Source organism: Elephantulus edwardii, unplaced genomic scaffold (genome assembly GCF_000299155.1).
Source record: "Elephantulus edwardii isolate Elephantulus edwardi_28Jun2011 unplaced genomic scaffold, EleEdw1.0 scaffold00097, whole genome shotgun sequence".
Classification (NCBI taxonomy): domain Eukaryota; kingdom Metazoa; phylum Chordata; class Mammalia; order Macroscelidea; family Macroscelididae; genus Elephantulus; species Elephantulus edwardii.
This window is the reverse complement of record NW_006399847.1, coordinates 13,048,657-13,071,076: the sequence shown is the minus strand read 5'-3', so window position 1 is coordinate 13,071,076 and position 22,420 is coordinate 13,048,657. Positions and strand designations below refer to the sequence as shown.

The following is a 22,420-nucleotide window of genomic DNA, read 5'->3' as shown; positions in this document are numbered from 1 at the left end:
TAGGGAATGGCAAGGGACACACTGACAAAGGAGATTAATCAGAACTGGCTTTGACAAGCGCTGTGGCAATTGGACAATTAAAACAGACATGGGGGGGCGAAGAAGAACGAACTGGGGATGAGGGTAGAGAAAACAGTGCAACAATGAATGAATGAAAACCCAGAATCTCTGTAAATGTTCATTAAAACTAATAAAATTTAATAAAAAAAAAAAAAGAAGAGGCCATGGCACCAGGGATATTATTACTGATACCAGATTGTTCTTGGCTGATCCAACAGTATGTGGAAATAAACAGTATCATTAATATCACATGTAAGTAAGATCTTGAAGATTGTTAAAAATTGACTAGACAAATACAGAGGGAACTACCAGAAATTCAAGGAGTCAGAAGAGACTGGCACAAGAGTGGCATTGCTGACATCAAATGGAATCTTGGCTGAAAGACAGAGAGTACCAAAAAAGACATTTACTTGTGTTTTACTGACTATGCAAAGGCATTTGACTTTGTGGTTCATAAAAAAATATGGCTAAAATTGAGAATAATAATTTTACTTACTGTGCTCATAGAAATCCTATACCTAGACCAAGAAGCTATTGTCCTAACAGAACCAAGAGAGAACCGTGTATAATTTAAAAATAGGAAAGATGTGCGTTAGGATTGCATCTCTCAGACCTATTCAGTTTGTCAAGAAGCTGAACAACATGAAGAAAATTTAGTATCAATAGCAACCTACATTTGGCAGATACCATAACCTGGCTTGTCAAAAGTGAAGAAGGTTTGAAGTATTTGCTGCAAAAGTTTAACAACTATTGCTCTCAATATGGATTGCATCTCAACATCAACCCCAAAAAAATCCTCACCACAGGACCAATAGACAACATCGTGGTAGATGGAGAGAAGATTGAATTGGCCAATGATTTCATTTTACTTGAATCCACAATTGAAGCACCCATGATAGCAGTAGTCAAATCAAAAGACATGTTGCATAAGGATAATCTGCTATCAAAGTCCTCTCAAAAATGCTAAGGAGCAACAGTGTCATTTCAAAGCTAAATTGCATCCGATCCAAGCCACACATAGTCTTTTCACTTCTGTGCATCTGAAAGTTGGACAGTGAATAAGGATGAGATAAGAATGGATTGAGTGGTGTACAGAAGAGTACTGAATATCCTGTGCACTGCCAAAAAATCCAAACAGGTCTTTTTTCGGAGAAAGTGTAACCATAGGTACTGCTCAAAGGCAAGAATGGTGAAACTTCATCTTGTCAGTAGGGTCACTCTTTGAAAAAGAACATGCTGGAAAAGGTGAATGATGAGAGAAAGAGATTAAGACCCTCGACAAGCTGGATTGACACTGTTACTATGACACTGGACTTGAGCATATCAGAGAGAGTGAAGATGGCCCAGTTAGAGCAGGGCTTAGAGCTGTTGTCCATAGCATTTTCCACTGGACAACAGAGAATGAAATGCAGAGAGAAAGAGGAGCAACAGTGTTGAACATCTTATTTTACTAACAGTGATAGATACTTAATAGCATTCATGGCATAGTGGTTAAGGAGCTTTTGCTTTATTGCATTAATTGCATACCTGAGCAACTCCATTTTAAATACTGCCTTTCAGGCGGCTTGGTGGTAAAAGTAACTTAATTAAAAAAAAAATTATTTATTTTGCTGGATTAATTTTTTTTAAATTATAAATATTAAACAGCAACTGAATAAATGCCATATAACAATATTTTGATGTATCTATAACTGAAAGTTTTGGGCATATTGTTAGGAGGGGGCAGTCCTTAGAAGTGGATATCATATTTGCAAAGGTAAGGGTCAGCAAAAGGAGGAAAACCCTTATGACACAATGGCTGCAGCAATGGAGTCAACTGCATCAGCGATGATGAGGGTGATATGAGACAGCATGGTTCAGATTCACTCTTCATAGGGTCACTGTGAGCTGTAATTGACTCAGTGGCATCTATTAACAACAATAACTAGAATATGCACTTGCTCCTGCTTGTATAAGAGTTGGCATAACAATTATAAATAATCCAAGCTGTACATATTACATGACTAGCATTTCAAGCAGCACACTGCTTTCAGTATCACCTTCTTTTTCACTTCGAGCACTACCCACAAGGAACCTGGACATTAAGGGTGTACTTGATAAGGGTAAACAAGTAGAAATAAAGACACTGAGTGACTTTGATCTGTAAGAAGTGTCCCCACAATAAGCCAAATCTAGTCATTAATAACATCGTATAACATGGTCCTTGTAAAGATATCTTCCATACCTTTCTCAGTTTTTCTGAGGAAGATTCTAAGCCACCAAGAAAAAGTGAAAAAATACACCAAGTTCTCCTAATGTTACCATTTGTACAATAGACTTAATACTGTTAAGTCCTGATGGTCCAAGAAGCACACCACAAACAATATAATCGTCCGTAATCCTTGTTGTTTTGTATAACCAACATCATGGTTAAGACATTCCTATGGTAACAATGTCCTTTATAAAATGATGATCAGTACATGGGATTGTTGAATCTCTGGGCTTGGTCAAAATATACTGGCTATTCTCTAGTCAGTTAGCATACTAAGACCTAAATCATCTTCCACTTCTCATTTTGTGAGATTTTGCTTGGAATTGGCCTCCTCTTCTACTTTTAAGGACTGCCTCAAAATTGACTCCTTTTATGGATTTATTGTCATCAAAACCATGTTATTCTGGCTCTTCTCTAATTAATCTGCTGCCTTTCTTACATATGCAAAAATTTTATCAAGCATGGATAAACTTTTGTTTTGATGTTTCATATTTTTAAAGAGCTTCAGCTTGATGTTTTTCTGCTACTAGAAGTTCCACATATTCTGTCTCTTCCTCACGAGGCCGGACAGCGAGAGCAGCTGAGCGGGCCTCATGGATGATGGCCTCAAGTTCAGCCCCAGAGTCTGGCGTGGACACTCTGGAGACAGAATGGTCTCTGGTGGCGGGAGGCGGTGATGGGCTGGACTGGGCCCTGCACAACACTGTGGTGCCAAGGGGAGGCTGCAGAGGAGGGTGGACCACTTCCTTCCACCACCAAGGGGTATGGCCGCACAGCGCTGCCAACTTTATTAATTTTTACTCCCCTGTTCCTCCCTTCCCATCCTTAGTAACTAAGAACAGTTCTCTGTGTGTAAACCTTTTCTTAGCTTTTCGTAATAGTGATCTTATGCAGTATCCCTGACTTAGGTCACTTGGCATGATTTACTCTAGATCCATCCATGTTAATGCAGTGTTTTGTGAATTCGTCATTTATTGTTAGTATACCAGTGTATGTATGTACCATAGCTGCTGTAACCATTCTTCTGTTGATAGACCGTTGGCAGTTGTTTTCCATCTCTTTGCTATGATAAATAATGCTGCAGTAGGTGTAGTAAGAAGCGGCACTGTAATCCCAAAAACATGCAGTTTGAATCTGCCAGCTGTTCTGCAGGAGAAGGACGGGCAGTCTCCACCTATGCCGCTGAAAACCCATTGGAGGGTTGGCTATGGGTTGATTCTGGCTGGATGGTAGACAACAAAAACAAACATGAGTATGCGTGTATTAGTTCCTGTCGCAGCTCTTAATTTCTTTAGAACACAGACCTGTCTGTTCTATCACCCATCTATTCTCTTTGCTTATCTACTCTAGTTCTTCCTTTTCTCCTTTATCTTGTGAATCTGCTTTCTTTTTAATTAATTGAGTTAGTTGTGTTGATGCTACAAGAATTTGGGTTTTGGGGGGCTTTGAAATCCATTACTGTTGTTATGTGCCATTAAGTAAAAAACAACTTACAGTTTACTCTCTGGCGGGTTTTCAGAGACTGTAAATTGCACAGCTTGAAAAGATTGCCCTTCTTTCTTCCATAGAACAGTTGATGGAGTCAAACAGCTTGCCTCTGGGTTGGAAGCATGTGGTTTAAATCCATCAGCTGTGACATGGGAGAAAGATAGACAGTCTCCTTACAATTTAAAGCCTGTACTATTAAAGCTTCTTAAGACTAGGGTACCAGAACTCCCTTTAAAAAACCTTAGGGGCAAAATATAAAGAAAAAGCAAGCTGCCTTCCCTTAAAAAAACTTTATGGGAGCACATACATGGTCCGACATTGCTGAGCTGACTTTAAGCAGTGCATTCCTGTGCTTTACAGATTTTTTTCCACAGTCTTCTACGTCGTGTTATTTCAGATGAGAAGTGTATTATCATCCTTATCTTTGTTTCTCTGACTCCTTAAAAAGATTTTCTCTTTATCCCTCCTTTGTTTATTCTCTTTGCAATTCTTGGCTATAGAACTCATTGGACTTCTTGTGTTAAGTGGCTTTATAATTTTATCATTTTTGTCCACTGTCTCTACAAAAGAGAGCACCAGAGAATGTCTGTCCATGTTTCATTGACTATGCAAAGGCATTTGACTGTGTGGATCACAACAAACAGTAGCTAACTCTGAGAAGAATGGGAACCCCAGAACATTTGATTGTACTTATGTGAAACCTATACTTGGCAGTGGTCAATACAGAGCAAGGAAACACTAGATGGTTCAAAATCAGAAAGGGTGTACACCAGGGATGTGTCCTATCTCTATACCTTTTCAAACTATATGCAGAACAGATGATCCGGGAGGTTGGGCTCTATGAGGAGGAGTGTGGCATCAGAATTGGAGGAAAACTCATCAACAGCCTGCATTATGCAGATGATACAATCTTGCTTGCTAAAACTGAGAATTTGAAGCACTTGTTGCAGAAAGTCAAAGACTGCAGCCTTCAACATGGATTGAAGCTCAACATCAAGAAGACAATGATTGTCACCATTGGGCCGATTTGGCACCATGATAGATGGTGAAGAGATTGAGATTGTTAATAACTTAGTTTGATTGGCTCCACAATCAATACTTGTGATACCAGCAGCCAGGAAATCAAAAGACGAATTGTATTGGGAAAGTCTGCTGACAAGAGACCTCTCCAAAGTACTGAAGAGCAACAAGATCAGTCTGGAAACTAAGCTACTCCTGATCTAGGTGATGGTCTTTGCAATTACATGCAGTGCATCAAAGAGCTGGGCAGTGACTAGGGATGATAGAGAATTGATGCCTTTGAGATGTGGTGCTGGAGAAGAGTATTTAATATACCATGGACTGCTAAGAGAACAAACAGGTTCGGCTTGGAGAGGGTGAAACCAGGCTGCTCCTTGAAGGCAAGGATGCCGAACCTTTATCTGACATACTTTGGGCATATTGTAAAGAGGGACCAGTCCTTGGAGAGGGACATTATGCTTGGGAGGATGGAGGGGACAGTGCAAGAGAAGACCCTCAATGAGATGAATTGATTCAATGTTTGGGGTAATGGAGGTAGGTGTGTTGGCTCGGGATAGAGCAGGGTTCAGAGCTGTTGTACATAGGGTCATTATGATTTGCAGGTGACTTGATGGCATGTAACAACAGCAACAGCAATCTTCAAAAGGAAACTATGTCAGAGTAGTCATAGGGCGTTATACTGCCAACCCATGGTCCCTCTCTAGCAGTTCAGTTCACCAGCTGCTCTTCAGAAGGATGGGCAGTGCCCGCCAATTTACAGCCTCCAAAAACTTGCTGAGGGGTCAACTTTGAGTTGGTTCTGACCTGACAGCAGTGAATGAGGGAGTGATAGTCAGAGGTCCTCTGGTGATGATGCTGTAGCTGAGGCCACATTTGTGGCTGATTCATTTGCCATCCCAAAAGTCAGCTACCAGCTAATCCACAGGAGAAATGTAGACCAGGGTCACTATGATCCAGAATCAGTTGAATAATCTCACTGTCAGAGCGAGCACAGAGTCAGAGTTTAGTGACAGGGGTGGGTATACCTTTTAAAAGGCCCAGTAGCAGAGTAGCTGAATGCTTACATGGCAACCAAAAGATTGGTGGATGCAAACCCACTCAGATCTGTAGCAAAAAGAATTGACAATCTGTTCATGTAATAAAGATTACAGGCAAGGAAACTATGGAGTATTTCTGCTCTATCACATGAGGTCTCTTGAATTGGAACCAACCCAATGACACATAATAACTTTAAGTATTTTTTATATCTCCATTCTTTGGAGATTCCAGTTGCACATTTCTCATTAGGATACCTTAAGTTTTTTATAGTTTGTTTATACTTTTCCCAACCCCCCAACTAGTTTGTCCTCATTATTCATAATTTCTGTATTTGTGAATTTACCTACTTACTAAAATGTTTATAACTTCAAAATTAGTACTTCACCCTTTTAAAAAAAATTTATTTTATACTGGATTACTAACAGAGTTCGCATACTTACTGCACTCTTGTCATCTCTAGGCATATATATATACACACACACACACACACACACACACACACACACACACATACACATACATACTCACAGTAGCAAAACATTTGCCAGACACATTTATTCCATGGATTGACACAGTGATTGTAACAATGGCCTCAGGCGAGTCAGATATTGGGAAATGGTGCAGGATGGGGCAGGATTCAAATCATAGGATCACTTTGAGTCAGAGTTTACTCAACAATGGATAACAAGGTTGAACAAAATTGTTTGCTATTTACTAGTGCAGTGTTTCCTTCATTATTACTTTGTTATGTTAAATCAGAACTAATCCCTAGCTGACCCTGCAGCACAGAAGGGGATTGCCTGTCTTTCTGTCCCAGCAGCTGGTGAATGTGAACTTTACAAATTCTTGCCCACTAGGCCCCCAGTACTCCCTCCAGCTACGTTAGAGTACGAGTACGTGACCATTTCTGAGAATCAGCTGGGTTTTTCCCCCTTTAATTTAGGATCCTTTTCTCTTGCTAGGTGGACTAGTGGTAAGAAGTTGATCCTTAATGCATGTGGTTCAAATCCATTAGCTGTGACATGGGAGAAAGTTACTCTCCTCCTGTACAGTTTAAAGCCTCTGAATACCTCTTGGAGAGTTAGCTGTGAGTAGATTCTGGTTCAGTGACACAAAACAACAGCAATATGTTGAGAGTTGTCAATGATTTAATTTTACTTGGATCCACAATCAATACCCATAGTAATAACAACAATGAAGAAAACAAAAAGCACTTTGCTTTGGGAAAATCTGCTGTCAAGGACCTCTCCCAGATGCTGAAGTACAATGATGTTAGTTTAAAAAAATTAAACTGTGCCTAATCAGACCATGGGCTTTTCATTTACTTCCTATACATCTGAAAGTTGCCTCATAAATAAGGTTGACAGAAGAATCAACACCTTTGAATTGTGATGTTGAAGAAGAATACCAAACAAATATCAACTGCCAAAAGAACAAACAAACTTTTCTTGGAGGAAGTGCCTCCAGGGTGCTCCTTTATAGGCAAGGATGGTGAAAGATAGTCTCACATACTTTGAGTATGTTGGGAGGGACCAGTTCTTGGAAAAGGACATCTTGCTGGGAAAGATGAAGGGTCAGAGAATGACAATTAGACCACCAACAAGATGGATTGACAAAGCGACTGTTAACAATGGGCTCAAGCATAACATAGATGGTGAGGATGGCGCAGGATAGGGCAGGGTTCAAATCTTTTGTTCATAGGGTTCCTATAAATCACAGTCAGCTTGATGGCATTAACCATGTCATATGTCAGAAGGAAACTCTGGTAGTTTAGTGAGTATGAAGCTAGCTAGCTAGCTAAACAAGAGATTCGTTTATTTTCTCTGGGGAGGCAAAGAATTTCACCCAATGTAAGTCCAGATTTTAACCCAAGTTCCAAGGCACAAATCCTCAATTAGTCCTGGTTCTGGCTTCCTCCCATATAATTGATATCCTCTGAAAACCCACTGTAAGGCCAGCTTTGATTTTTAGTCCTGAAGGATTGTTTAGACAAAATATTGAATGATTCAGGAAATATTAAAAGAAGATAAAAGAAATAAAAAATTGCAGTATCAAATAACTGGTCAGCATTGAACCATTTCAGAGAGAGCATTTGATCAACAAACAGTGGTACTGAATGAAGGAAGTCAAGACTGCACTGAAGACATTGGAAAGAAAATAAAATCTCAGGAATTGACAGAATATCTATTGAGGTATTTCAGCAAACAAATGAAGCCCTGAATTTGCTTCCTCATCTGTGCCAAGAAATTTGGAAAACAACTGTTATCTGGCCAACCCGCTGGAAGAGAATGTCCATTCCAAAAAACGTGACCAATAGAATGGAGAAATTGTCAAACAGCATTACATACAATTTCACAAACAAGTTAAATCTTGCTGAAGATTATTCAAAACTGTTGTTGTTAGGTACTGTCAAGTTCAACTCCTAGCATCCCTATTAACAATGAATCTGAACCCCATCCTCTCCTGTGCCATCTTCACACTTCCCTACACACTAGAGCCCATTACGGCATTCTCCATGTCAGTTCCCCTGGTTGAGGGTCTTCCTTTCCTTTGCCGACCCTCCACCCTTTTAAGCATCATCCCTCTCCAAGAAATAGCCCCTCCTAGCAACATGCCCAAAGCATGTGAGGAAAATTCTCATCATACTTGCCACCAAAGAGCACTTCGACTGTACTTTTTCCAAAACATTTTTGTTTGTTTTTCTGGCAGTCTTTGGTATGTTCAGGGTTCCTTTCCAGCACCACAGCTCAAAGGCATCAATACTTCTGTCATCCTTATTCACTTTCCAGCTCTCAGAGCTGAACAAAAGATTTCAAAGGGCAGGTAAAAAAAGCAAAGTATTATAATGGAATGTGCAGACTAGAATTGGAGACTAAAAAGAGAAGAACTTGCTCTGCATTTCTCAAGCTCAAAGAACTTGGGGGCGGGGGGAACCTTAAACCTCAAGTCACAATCTTGATATTGAAAGATACTGGGTTTAGAAGAGGCTGTGGCACTAGGAGCATTATAGCCAGTGCTAGATGGATCTTAGCTGAAAGAGAGTACCAGAGGAATGGCTACCTGTGTTTCATTGACTATGCAAAGGCATTTGACTGGGTGGATCACAGCAAACTAGCCAACTCTGAGAGGAATGTGAACCCTGGAACACTTGATTCTGCTTATGTGAAACTATACTTGGATGAGGAAGCAGTTGTCAGAACAGAGCAGGAAAACACTGCATGGTTCAGAATCAGAAAAGGTATAAGCCAGGGAGGTATCCTATCTCCATACGACTTAAGTCTATATTTGAAACAGATCATCTGGGAGGCTGGGCTTTATGAGGAAGAATTGGTATCAGGATTCGAGGAAGACTCATCAAAAACTTGCATTATGCAGATGATACAACCTTGCTTGCTGAAACTGAAGAGGACCTGAGGCATTTGCTACAGAAGTTCAAGGACTGCAGCCTTCAATATGGATTGAAGCTCTATATCAGGAAAACAAAGATTCTCACCACTGGGCCACAGTGTCATGATAGATGGTGAAGAGATTGTTAACAGCTTCTGCTAGCTTAGTTTCACAGTCAGCACTCTTGGCCCCAGTAGCCAGGACATCACAAGACAAATTGCATTGGGAAAATCTGCTGTCAGAAACCTCTTCAGAGTACTGAGGAGCAGTAATGTCAGTCTAGAGACTAAGGTATGCCTGATCAAAACCATAGTCTTCACAATTACTTGCTGTACATCAGAAAGCAAGAAAATAACTAAGGATGATAGAAGAAGAATTGATGCCTTTGAGTTGCAGTGCTGGAGAATTATCTTGAATGGACTGCTAAGAAAACAGATTTGTCTTAGATGCTCCTTGGAAGCAAGGATGTTAAAGCTCAGTCTGACATACTTTGGGCATGTGCAAGGAAGGACCATGTCTCTCTGTGGAGAGAGACATGCTTGGAAGAGTAGGGGGACAGTGCAAGAGAGGAAGACCCTGGATGAGATGGATTGACTCAGTTACAGGGGTTGTACATAGGGTCATTAAGAGTTGGAGCCTACTCAGCGACACATAACAACAAATAAAACATGAACAGTACATTGAATGACCCAGAAAGTATCAAAAGAAGATGGAGGGAATACACAGAGTCATTGTACCAATAAGAACTGATTGACACTGAAAAGTTTCAATAAGTACTATATGAACAGAAACCAGTAATAATGAAAAAGGAAGTGGAATCTGCATTGAAGACACTGGCAAAAAAATAAGGCCCCAGGCATCGATGGGATAACAGTTGACTTGTTCAATTAACAGATGCCGTCTTGGATGTACTCACCAGTCTGTGCCAGGACATTTAGAGAACAGCTGTCTGGCCAGTGGATTGGAAAAAGTCCATTATTTGTTTATATTCCCAGGAAAGGTGATCCAACAGAATGTGGAAACCATCAAACAATGCCATTGATAACACATGGATGCAAAATACTGCTAAAGAGCATTCAAAAATGACTGGAACAGTACATACATAGGGAACTGCCAGAAGTTCAAGCAGGATTTAGATACCAGGGATATCATTGCTGAGGTCATTGCAGATGGATCTTGGCTGAAAGTAAAGAATACCAGAATATGTTTGTACTTTATTGACTATTTATTCAAAGACATTTGACTGTGTGGATCAAAACAAGTTGTGGCTGACATTGAGAAGAACAGGAATCCCAGAGCACTTAATTGTGCTCATGTGAAACTTCATGTGGACCAGGAGGCTGTTGTATGAACAGAGCAGGAAAACCTTGCATGGTTTAAATTTAAGAAGGGAGTATGTCAGGATGCTATTTTCTCTTCATACCTATTTAATCTGTATGCTGAGCAAATTATTCAAGATGCTGGACTCTATAAAGAGGAATGTGGCATCAGGATTGGAGGAGGACTCATCAATAACCTACATTATGCAGATGACACAGCCTTGCTTCCTTAAAGTGAGGAGGACTTTGAAATACCTGTTGCAGAAGATTAAGGAATGCAGCCTTCAATGTGGATTGCACCTCACTGTCAAGAAAACAAAGATTACCACTGGACTAAAAGGCAACATAAGGATGAATGTGGAGAAGAGATTGCTTATGTTTTAGTGTCTAAATAAAGGCATTTGACTGTATGGACCATGCTAAATTACGGATAATATTGTTAAGAATGGATTCTATAGAACACTTAAATTTTTTTTTTTTTGAGAACATATAATGGACCGAGAAACAGGTGTTCAAATAGAACAAGGAACCTGCATAGTTTAAAGTCAGGAAAGATACGTCAGGGCTGTGTCCTTACTCCATACATATTCAGTCTGTATTCTGAGCTAATCCTTGAAGAAACTGAGATAGATGAAGAATGTGGCATCAAGATTGGAGGAAGACTCATCAGCAATATGCAGATGACACAGCCTTCCTTTCTTACTATGGAAGCTCAAAGACTATATAGCTTTAAAAAGTTTTTTTTAAAAAAAAAGACTAACCTTCCATATGGATTACAACTCAATTTTATTTCTTTTGTGTTAAGAAATAAAATTCCTTACATAGTCAAAAAGTCAATTTTAAGTTATATTATGAAATACAGCGTTGTGAGTGATAGGATAATATCCATACACATACAAAGAAGACCGTTAACACGGCTATTCTTTAAATTATGTTCCTTCATCTAGAACCAAAGAGTAAGAAATTGAGAATTTTTACCAAATTGACTGGACATGCAGTCAGGATGTGTTAATGATAATTGGTGACTGGAGTGCAAAAGGAGGAAACAGTGAAGAAGGAACAGAAGTTGGAAAATATAGGCTTGGTGATGGAAATGAACCTGGAAATTATTTTATCTAAAAGACACAAATGATGGCTTTACACATGGATTTCACCTGATGCACTGCATAGGAATCAGATTAACTACATTTGTGGAAGAAATTGTTGGAGAAGCTCAATATCAACAGTCAGTACTAAGCCACGGGCAGACTGTGGGTAAAATCATTAATTACTCACATATAAGTTCAAATTGAGACTGAAGAAAATTAAAATAGGTCCACAGGAACCAAGATACGATCTTGAATCAATCTCAATTTCATGATTATCATAAGAATAAGCTTGAGGCATTGAATACCACTGATAGAAGACCAGATGAGTTATGGGATGATATCAGGGATATCATCCATGAAGAAAGCAGAAGGTTGTTACAAAAACAAAGGAGAAAAATTAAAATGGTTGTCCAAAGAGACTCTAAATATTGCACTGGAGCATCAAAAAGCCAAATCTAAAAGGAAAGCATCTTGAAGTGAAAGAGCTAAACAGACAATTTCCAAGGGCAGCTCGGGAGGACAAAGCAAAGTATTATCATGGAATGTGAGGAGAGCTGAAATTGGATAATAAAAAGGGAAGAACTCGCTCTGCATTTCTTAAGGCTAAACAACTGAAAAACAAATTTAATCTGTGTTACAACGTTGAAAGATGCTACGGGCAATACATTGAATGATCCGGAAAGGGTCAAAAGAAGTTGGAGGGAGTAGGAATACACAGAGTCACTGTACCAGAAAGAATTGATTGACGCTAAAAAATTTCAAGAAATACCATATGAACAGGACCCAATGGTAATGAAAGTATCTGCATTGAAGGCATTGGCAAAAAATAAGGCCCCAGGAATCAAGGGGATACCAACTGACTTGTGTCAGTTATGCAGCCTTGGATGCACTCACCAATGTATGCCAGGAAATTTTGAGGATGGCTATCTGGCCAATGGATTGGAAAAGGTCTGTATTTGTTCCCATTCTCAAGAAGGATGATCCATCTGAATGTGGAAATTATTGAACAATATAATTGGTACCACATGCTAGCAAAATACTGCTGAAGATCATTCAAAAACAGCTGAAACAGTACATGGATAGGCAATTGCCAGAACTTTAGGTGGGATTTAGAAGAGGCTGTGGCACTAGGAATATCATTGCTGATGCCAGATGGATCCTGGCTGAAAGTAAGGAATGCCAGAAGAATGTCTGTGTGTACTTTATTAACTGTGCAAAGGCATCTGACTGTGTGAATCATGACAAGTTGTGGCTGACATTGAGAAGAATGGGATTTCTTGAGCACTTATTTGTGCTCATGCAGAACCTATACCTGGATCAAGAGGCTGTTGTGTGAACAGAGCAGGGGAGCACTGCATAGCTTGGAATTGGGAGGGGAATGTATCAGCGTTGTATTCTGTTTCCATACCTGTTCAATCTGTGTATGTTGCTGTTGTGTACCAGAGTCGGAACTAACCCATATCTGACCCTCCAGGGGTTTTCAGAGGTAGTTGATTGAATGGGAGGAGATAGCCCATCCTCCTCCCACAGAGCAGCTGGTGGCCTCAAACCACGTGCTTTTGGGATTGCAGCACAGGTTCTTGCCACTAGGCCACCAGAGCTGAGCAAATTATTTGAGAAGCTGGACTTTATGAAGAGGAATGTGGCATCAGGATTAGAGGGAGACTCATAAATAACCTGCATTATTCAGATGACACAGCCTTACTTTGCTGAAAGTGAGGAGAATTTGAAGCACTTGTTGCAGAAGATCAAGGAATGCAACCTTCAGTATGGACTGCATCTCAATATCAAGAAAATAAAGATTTCTTACCACTGGAGCAGTAGGCAGTGCCATGATGGATGAGAGAAAATTTAAACTGTCAACAGCTTTATCTTACTTAGATCCACAGTTAACACCTTTGATATCAGCAGTCAGGAAATAAGGAAACACATTGCACTGGGAAAATCTGCAGTTAGACCTTTCCAAATTATTGAGGAGTAGTGATGTCAGTTTGAGGACTAAAGTGTGTCTGATTGAGTCTTTCCAATTACTAGTTATGCATCCGAGACCTGGACAATGAATAAGGAGGACAAAAAGAATTGACACCTTTGAGCTGTGGTGTTGGAGAAGAGCACTTAACATCCAATGGGTAGCCAAGAGAACAGATATGTCTTGGAGATGGTGCAGTCAAGAGTGGTCTTTGGAGGCAAGAATTATGAGGCTTCACTTTACATATTTTAGACATGTTGTTAGGAGAAGGACAGGATGTTGGGAAGCTGGAGGGTTGGCAAAGGAGAGGAAGACCCACAGCCAGGTGGATTGACACGATGTCTGCTGCAGTGGGCTCTTGTGTGTCAGGAAGTGTGAAGATGGTACAGGACAGCACTGGACTCAGATCTTTTGTTCATAGGGTCGCTATGAGTCATACTCAACTCAGTGGCACCTAACAACAACAACTGAACCAGTAAGCAGCATCATGATAAATGGAGAAAAGGTTGAAGCTTTCAGATTTCACTTTACTTGGGTCCATAGTTGGCATTGATTTACTTCAATCCAGCAGTCAAGAAATCAAATAGCACACTGCATTTGGTCCTAATGTGAAGGATCTCCCTAATGTGCTAAAGTACAAAGATGCCAGTTTAAAAACTAAAGTGTGCCAGACCCAGACTGTGCTATTTTTCTATTCATGTGCATATGAAAGTTGGATAAGGAAGAATGTAGAATTGATGTCTTGGAGTTGTGATGTTGACGAGGAGGATTTTTTTTACAAGTAAGTCTGCACTGGAAGAATTAAACCAGAATGCTCTTTACAAGTAAGGATGATGAGACTTGTCTCACATACTTTGGTCACATTTTTCAGGAGGGATTAGGAATGGAAAGGAGCATCAGGAAATGAGGGTCAGTGAAAGAGAAAAATACCCACGATGCTACAGGTTGAAGCAGTGACTGTAACATCACATAATTTGTTTAGCACACAGTGGTCAGTTTTGCTATCCCATAAGCCTTACTGTGAGCCATCCAGAGATGGAAAAGGAAGACTCCCATAAAAAAAGAAGATCCAGGAGTAGAAAGCCTGTCCTCTGGACACAAGATCCTTGCCCCAAACTTCTTCTCTTCAGTAGATAACAGATCTGTAACACTAGGGATATGAAACAAGAAGCAGTGGTGGAGAGACAGCAACAGTGGAAGGGGCAGAACAAGGAGATGGGTGCAGGGTCCTAGAAGAGCCTTTGAGCGGGAGGTTTACTAATGGAGAGCTAGGATCACCAGGCATGTACGAGGAGAACTGGGTTTGTCAGCTCAGTAAGCTAGAGCTGAGTGCCTTCCTGTCTGGACTTATCAGAGTGAAGTGCTTTTGAGGGCATTTAAAATAGCAGAGCCAAAAGAGTTTTGTAACACTTTTACCCTAGCAGGGCAGAGGTCAAGGCTGCAAGGCCAAATGCCAGAGACAGACCAGGCCTACCTTTAGTCATGGCTAATGAGCAAGGCTGTCCTGATTGAAGAACTGTATCTTGAGTTGTTACTGATCCTGAATTATAACCTACTAGTCAGAGGAGCTCCACAGGAAAAGGATGGGCAGTGTCCTCTAGTGTGATTAACTGCCTCTAAAAACCCTCCCATAGAGTCAGCTATAGGTCGGTTTCAACTCGATGATACACACCAACAATTGTAAGAATCATCAATGATCTGTGTTGTACAGATGACAGTGCTTTGCTTGCTGAAAGTGAGGACTTGAAGCACTTGTTGCAGAAGATCAAAGAATATAGCCTTCAGTACGGATTGCATTTTAACATCAAGAAAACAAAAATTTTTACCACTGGACCAATAGGCAACATCATGATAGATGGAGAAAACATCGAAACTCAGCAGCTTCATCTTACTTGAATCCACAATCAATACCTTTGGTACCAGCAGTCAGGAAATCAGGACATGTATTGCACTGGGCATGTCTTGACCTCTCCAAATTATTGTGGAACAGTGATGTCAGTTTAAGGCTAAAGTGCACCTGATTCAGGCTGTGGTATTTTCAATCATGCTGTACACCTGAGAGCTAGACAATAAGGATGACTGAAGAAGTAAGCCTTTGAGCTATAGTGTTGGAGAACACTGAACAAAAGAACACCGGCAAAAGAATAAACATCTATCTTGGAGAGAAGTGCATCCAGACTCTTCCTTGGAGGCAAAGATGATAAAGCTTTGCCTCACGTAATTTGATCATTGCTAGGAGAGTTTGTACATTGGAGAAGGGCATCATGCTTTGAAAGACAAAGGGTTAACAAAGGAGGGATAGACCCTCGACCAGGTAGATTGACACAGTGACAGTTGCAATGGGCTGTGGTGTGTCAGGAAGTATGAGAATGGCACTGGATAAGACAGGGTTCGTAGGGTCACTATAGGTCTTATGCAACTGGATGACACCTAACAACAGCAACACTTCCTTGGTAACCCTCAAAACTGCGAGTTGTGTGTGGCCATAACAGCCAATTACTAAACCAAATGCTATGTACCATGCATGGGAGGGATGATAGGCGTCCAGTGTTGGTAAAAAGGTTTAAAGCATGGGGCCATATCTGTCTTGATAGGAATTGACCTTGGGCTTCTTTTGAGGCTAATGGGAATGATTCTTCTGGGATCCCATCTTTCTAACTTAATATTTCTGTAAATTGTATTATCTTCTTCCTAGAGATTCAGTTTGTTATTTATTTGTTGACTATTTATTGCCAGTATATAAACATATTTTTGAATCTTTTCTTTTGGACATGAGAAACAAAACAAAAACCCCTTTTGCCTTATAACCCTAGTTAATTTTTTAATCTAATTCTTTATTTCACAGCCACCGTTCTGGTGAGCATATTTTGCATTCACTGTTTTCAATTCTCTTATATTTTTCATTACTCCTTGATAGGTGGACAAGGTACTTCAATATGACACTGAAGTACCAAATTTGGGGCACCTTGTCCCTTTCTTCCAGGATCCCTTTGGCAGCAGATGCTATTTGAGTGTACCTTCAAGCTCTTGCTTGTTAATTGCTTTGAAACCATTACCTTCTATTTCATTTTCAGCGACTCTTTCTTGGCCTTGTCTTTGTGTTCTAGTAGCTTTAATAGATTCCTGGCATTGCAGTTTTTATATACCTTCCTTTATAGTGATAATTTTTATATATATTAGGGGGTTTTTTGTTCTTTGAAAACAGTGATCATAGTGGTTTGTTGTTTTTTGTTTTGTTTTGTTTTTTGTCATAGTGGGTTTTTTGCTTATTTTTCAGTATCCCGTCTAGTACTTGCCACATAATGTACTAAATAAGTATTTGTTCTGTTTAAAGTAAGTTATCTCTATGTAGTGTTAATGGCAAAACCTAACAGCAGTTTTCACTTTGTCATTTTTAATCATTTCAGATTAGCTTTCTCTTCATTGCAGAGTTAACTATGTCACTGTTGTACTTTATTCCCAAGTTTTTTCTTTAGAGTATAAGTTCTCAGAACATTAAGCATCCTCTCACTGTTGTGTTTCTGGGGGCAACAAGGGAATATCTGTGGAAAAAGAGGGAGCAGTCTTCAGTTGCACATGACTTTTGGGTTTATCCTCTCATGACTCTTGGTCTTCAGAAACATTAGGGGCAATTATACTTACTCTGCTTCAGCTAGGAGGGGTGTATGTTTTAGTTTCAAAGTCTTATAAGGAGTATTTCTGATGTCTCTGATAGTTGGTGTGGATGACTACAGCTCAGAGTCTGATGTGATTATTATACCTTCAGCCCTGGACTTTGTCTCACAAGATGAAATGTTGACTCCGCTAGGAAGATTGGACAAGTATGCTGCAAGTGAGAACATATTTAATAGGTATGTACATATTCTTTTCATTTAAGGGAAGTGGAATTACAATTTTTATTATTAATTTCAATATAGAAAAAATTTTCACGTTTAAATAGGTAATATGTGCAATTTGAGATCTCCAAATTTTATTAATAATAACAGATTAGCCTATGGTTGGTTATTGGCTTCTTCATATGACTTTTTTACTCTTAGATCTAATAAACATATAGCTGTTTCTTTTGATTTTTCGTGGAAAATGAACAAACAGTTCATTTATCTTATCATGCAGTTTACCATACTCTGTATTTATATTTGTGTTATTTGGTTCTTAGTCATTTATTCTTTCATCCTTTTGTGTATGTAGCAGGTAATAGCCAGGAACTTAGATCACAACAGTTCCTAGCTAACTGTTCTTCCTAATACACTAGTTCTCCATTTTTGTTCCTCAGCCTCCAGCATCAGACCTTACTGAGAAATAAGTCTTTGCTCAAAATATTTGTGTAAAGGTGTATACAACTCATATTAGTAAAAATAAAAAACAAGTAATCTTTCTTATAATTATGTCAAATGAATTTACATTGATATTTGAAATTAGCTTAGTCAGCTAGATAATACAATTTTTTTTGTTAATTTTAATGAACATTTACAGAGACTTTGGATTTCCATTCATTCATTCTTGCACTTTCTCCCTGCCCAACCTCCCCTCCACAAATTTTTTTTTAAATATTCAATCTCTTCTTTTTAAACTAAATACTAGCGTTCACCACTTAAGAAATTATGTACTTAATTTAGTGAATAATTAATTTTTAAAGTTCTGAATGTTACTTTTTGCTACTACTGAGCATTGTATCATTTTCTCTCTTTTTTTTTCTCTTTTTTTCATTTTCTCCTTTTATGTAGACAAATGGTGGCCCGGAGTTTGCTGGATACATTGAGGGAAGTCAGTGACGATGAAAGAGATTGTATTGCTGTTTTGGAAAGAATTAGCAGACTAGCTGATGATTCAGGTATATATTAATGAGGAGTAAACATAAGTGCCCTTTGATTTCTTTTATGAACTTTGTCTAAAAACTAATAAAAGATATTAGTGTGATAGGAGAAAATAGTAATAATCTCTAAATGATGTCCTAATTTAGAATAAATTCAAAATGATGGACAAGGTTGAAAATTAAAGCAATATATATGCTGCTTTTGATGTGCTATCTTATTTAACAAAAATATTGATCACCCATTTTGTGAAATTAAAGCTGATTTGTGTCCACAATAAAGATAGGAGGCGATCTGCTTAAGAAAGCAGCAAACTTCCAGTCAAACTAGGCAAAGGGCATGAAGAGACATTTTATCAAAGAGAATAACTCTGTTGGCTATCTGGCACCTACAAAGATATATAGCATCACAGTGAGATAGCATTCACTCCCACGAACATGCCTGTGTTTTAGAAAAAATAGTACAGAGAATAATGTATCGGAGTGGATGTGGTGAAATTGGAACCCTTATCAGTTTCTTGTGAGAATGCAAAATGGAACAACCATTGTGGAAATTATTCTGACCATTCCTCAGAAAAAACAGGGATACATGTGTGGTACCATCTGGGAAGAGGTTGATTCTGACTCATAATGACCTCATAGAACAGTAGAACTGCATCCGTAGAGTTTCCAAGACGGTAAATTGTACAGAAGTAGACCACCTACCTCATTTTCTCCTGTGAAACAGCTAGTGGATTTGGATTGCCAGCCTACAATTAGCCCACGGCCTAATCCATTACACAATTAGTGTTCCTAGAGGTGCCATATGACCAAGAGGAGCTAGTCCACTTCCTGTGATCTAATAGCAGTAACACATCCAGACATAAGCACGCCCTTGTCCATTGCAGCTCTGTTCAGAGTCACTAAAAGGTGGGAACAAAAAAGTTTTGTATTTGGGTGAATATGGGTAAGTAAAATATGGTACATACATACAGTAGAATATTACTCAGTAATAAAATTATTTCCCAGATCATGGATGAACCTGGAGCACATTGAATGAAATAAGTGAATTGCAAAAAGACGTGGTATGTTTTCATTTTTATAAAATAACAGAAACAGGCAAACATACATAGAAACTGGTGGTATAGTCCAAAGGGAGACCTGGTAGCTAGTGGGTAGAGACTTGCACTGCCAATCAAGAGGTATATGTTTAGAATCTTACCAGCTGCTCTGGGGAAGAATGATGGACAGTCTTCTCACATAGAGTTTACAGCCTCCTGACGTCAACCGTGATACCCCTCTTACCATGACCTCTTCTGCATCTGTCATAAATTTTTTTTTTCATTTCCTGTCAGTGTATTGCTCCAGGCATATTTAATAATCTTCAGTATGATCTTATCTTCATATGATATTAATGATGTTGTTTGGTAATTTCTCTATTCCATGGGGTTGTTTTTTGTTGGAATGGGTATTCTTTTCCAGTAAGTTGGTCAGGTTAGTTGTCTTCCAGACTTCTTGGCATAGTTTGCAGTTCAAATCCACCAGATGCTCCACTGTGGGGGGGAGAGTTGTTGTACTGTTCCAGTCATTTCATTGACTATGCAGAAGCATTTGACTGTGTGGATAACAACAGATTATGGCTAACCTTGAGGAGAATGGGAATCCCACAAGACTTGATTGTGCTTATGGGAAATCTCTATGTGGATCAGGAGCAGTCCCACGTAACAGAGGAAGGAAGCACTGTATGATTCAAACTCGGGAAAGGAGTGTGTCAGGGATGCATCCTGTCTCCTTTTTCAATCTATGTGCAGAACAGATCATTCAGGAATCTGGGCTTTATGAGGAGGAATGTGGCATCAGGATTTGAGGAAGACTCATCAACAACCTACATTATGCAGATGACACAAACTTGCTTGCTGAAACTGAGGAGGACCTGAAGCGCTTGCTGCAGAAGGTCAAAGACTACATCAAGAAGACAAAGATCCTCAGCACTTAGCTAATTTGGCAGCACCATGATAGGTGGAGAAGAGATTAAAGTTGTTATCAATTAGAACTTGCTCATCTCCATAATCAACACTCTTGGCACCAGCAGTCAGGAAATCAAAAGATGAATTGCATATTGGGGAAATCTGTCAAGAACCTCTCCAGAGTGCTTAGAAGCAATGATGTCAGTCTAGAGACTAAAATGCGCCTAATCCAGGCCATGGTCTTCACAGTTACTTGCTATGCCTCAGAGAGCTGGACAATGACTAAGAATGACAGAAGAAGAATAGATGCTTTAAAGTTGTGGTGCTGGAGAAGCTGAACATAGATCATGGACTGCCAAGAAAACAAATATGTTGGAGAGAGTGAAACCAAGTTTCTCCTTGGAGGCTAGGATCTTGAAGCTCCATCTTGCATACTTTGGGCATAGAGTCAAGAGAGACCAATCCTTAGAGAAGGACATCATGCTCAGAAGGGTGGAGGGACAGTGCAAGAATGGAAGACCCCGGATGAGATGGGTTGATACAGTGATAGGGGCAATGGGTGTTGGTGTGTCGGAATCAGTGAGACTGGCTCAGGAAAGGGTAGGCTTCAGAGCTGCTGTACATAGGGTCGCTTTGGGTTGCAGGCAACTCAACAGCACATAATAACTTATCTGATAATAATAATCTCTAGTCAGTAAGTCTGGATTGAGTTCTTTGTACATTTTTCTTTCATTCTGACAGCATGCATCTGTTGAGGGCCTGACCAAAATTATTAACAGCAGTAGCCAGGTACCATGTACTTGAGAGGTTCTCATTTATAGGTAGTGCCCTAATAAAGGTATTTTTCTCTACTTAAAAGTATAGAAATTACTTTCTCTTCTATTACCACTTAGTCTAGACATCTGTTTTTTGTTACCTGTACTTATCCTTGCATTTTGCTGCTTTCTCTATTTTTAAATATGGAAAAAAAGACTTAACACCATTTATGGAAAAGACCATTCCGAATTCTCATAGCAATAACTTTTAATAAATGAATTGACAGTAGTCTGTTTCTAGGTTTCATTTTTATTCTTATTCTTAGCCTGTTTGCCCAAGCAAGGCTTTGAAGAACTAAATAAAATTGTTTATTTCATTCTTAGTGAAATTGTAAATTGTGACCCTCTTTTGCATTAGATATTTATGTAAGTTAATAGCTCAGTCAAGCTCATAGAAGTCCATCCTACCCTTTCCCATCTGCCCCCTGCCCAGGAGCAGGTAGGGGACACACACACACCATTTTTTCCTTCCCCTAGGAGGAGAATAATATTTTTATTCTTTAGTACATAAGCGTTCTGTCTTGTTTATATACTGTCTCATTACATAATGGCATAGCAGTGAAAGAGATGGCAAGTGCTGGTTTGTTGATGACATTCTTTTTCTCGTAAATAATTAATATCTTTTCTGATAGCTGTATGATTTTCAGGAGCCCTGGTTATGGAAAGACATAGTACATTGCGAGTTGTTAACTCAAAGGTGAGTGAGCAATTCTCACCCATCTCTGAGAAAGGCAGTTTCTTCCTATAAAGATTTATAGTCTCTAAAACACACAAAAGAAGATTTACAGCCCAGAAACCAGGTACAGGTTCATCATGAGACAGGATTGACTTGATGGTTGTGTGTGTGTGTGTTATGTATATGTCTATTTATATTAGTTAAACTGGACACATTAATATTATTAGGTGCCATTGAGTTGATTCTGATTCTTCAAATTGCTGTAATATTTACCTTAAATAAATTAGTAATATTGTTAATACGCACTAGTCCATTTCAACCCTGTATGACAAAGTAACTATGAACTTACCTTTTTTCCACAGAGTTGCAAACCTCTTGCCCTTTGACCTCTAGGTTAGAAGCCCAGCCCTTAACCATGGCACCGCCAGAACCTTTTGATTATGATCATTAGTAGGGACTAAACGTCTGCTGTTAGGGACCTCTCCAAAGTGCTGAAGAGCAGTGGTGTCTCTCTGGAGACTAAGGTGCGTCTGATACAGGCCATGGTCTTCGC

At 39.4% G+C, this 22,420-nt stretch overlaps 1 protein-coding gene and 1 pseudogene across 1 annotated transcript in view; one reads left to right on the top strand and one right to left on the bottom strand.

Moving 5' to 3' along the window:
• Positions 1-1,971: 1,971 nt before the first annotated feature.
• Positions 1,972-15,104, bottom strand: LOC102863805 (annotated as a pseudogene).
• Positions 15,105-17,322: 2,218 nt separating this feature from the next.
• PPP4R1 (protein phosphatase 4, regulatory subunit 1) overlaps positions 17,323-22,420 on the top strand; it is a 99,995-nt gene continuing 94,897 nt past the window's right edge. The window contains exons 1-2 of the mRNA XM_006891434.1: positions 17,323-17,471; positions 18,345-18,451. Of these exons, the coding sequence (XP_006891496.1) occupies positions 17,323-17,471; positions 18,345-18,451 (256 nt within the window). The remainder of the gene's footprint in view (positions 17,472-18,344; positions 18,452-22,420) is intronic.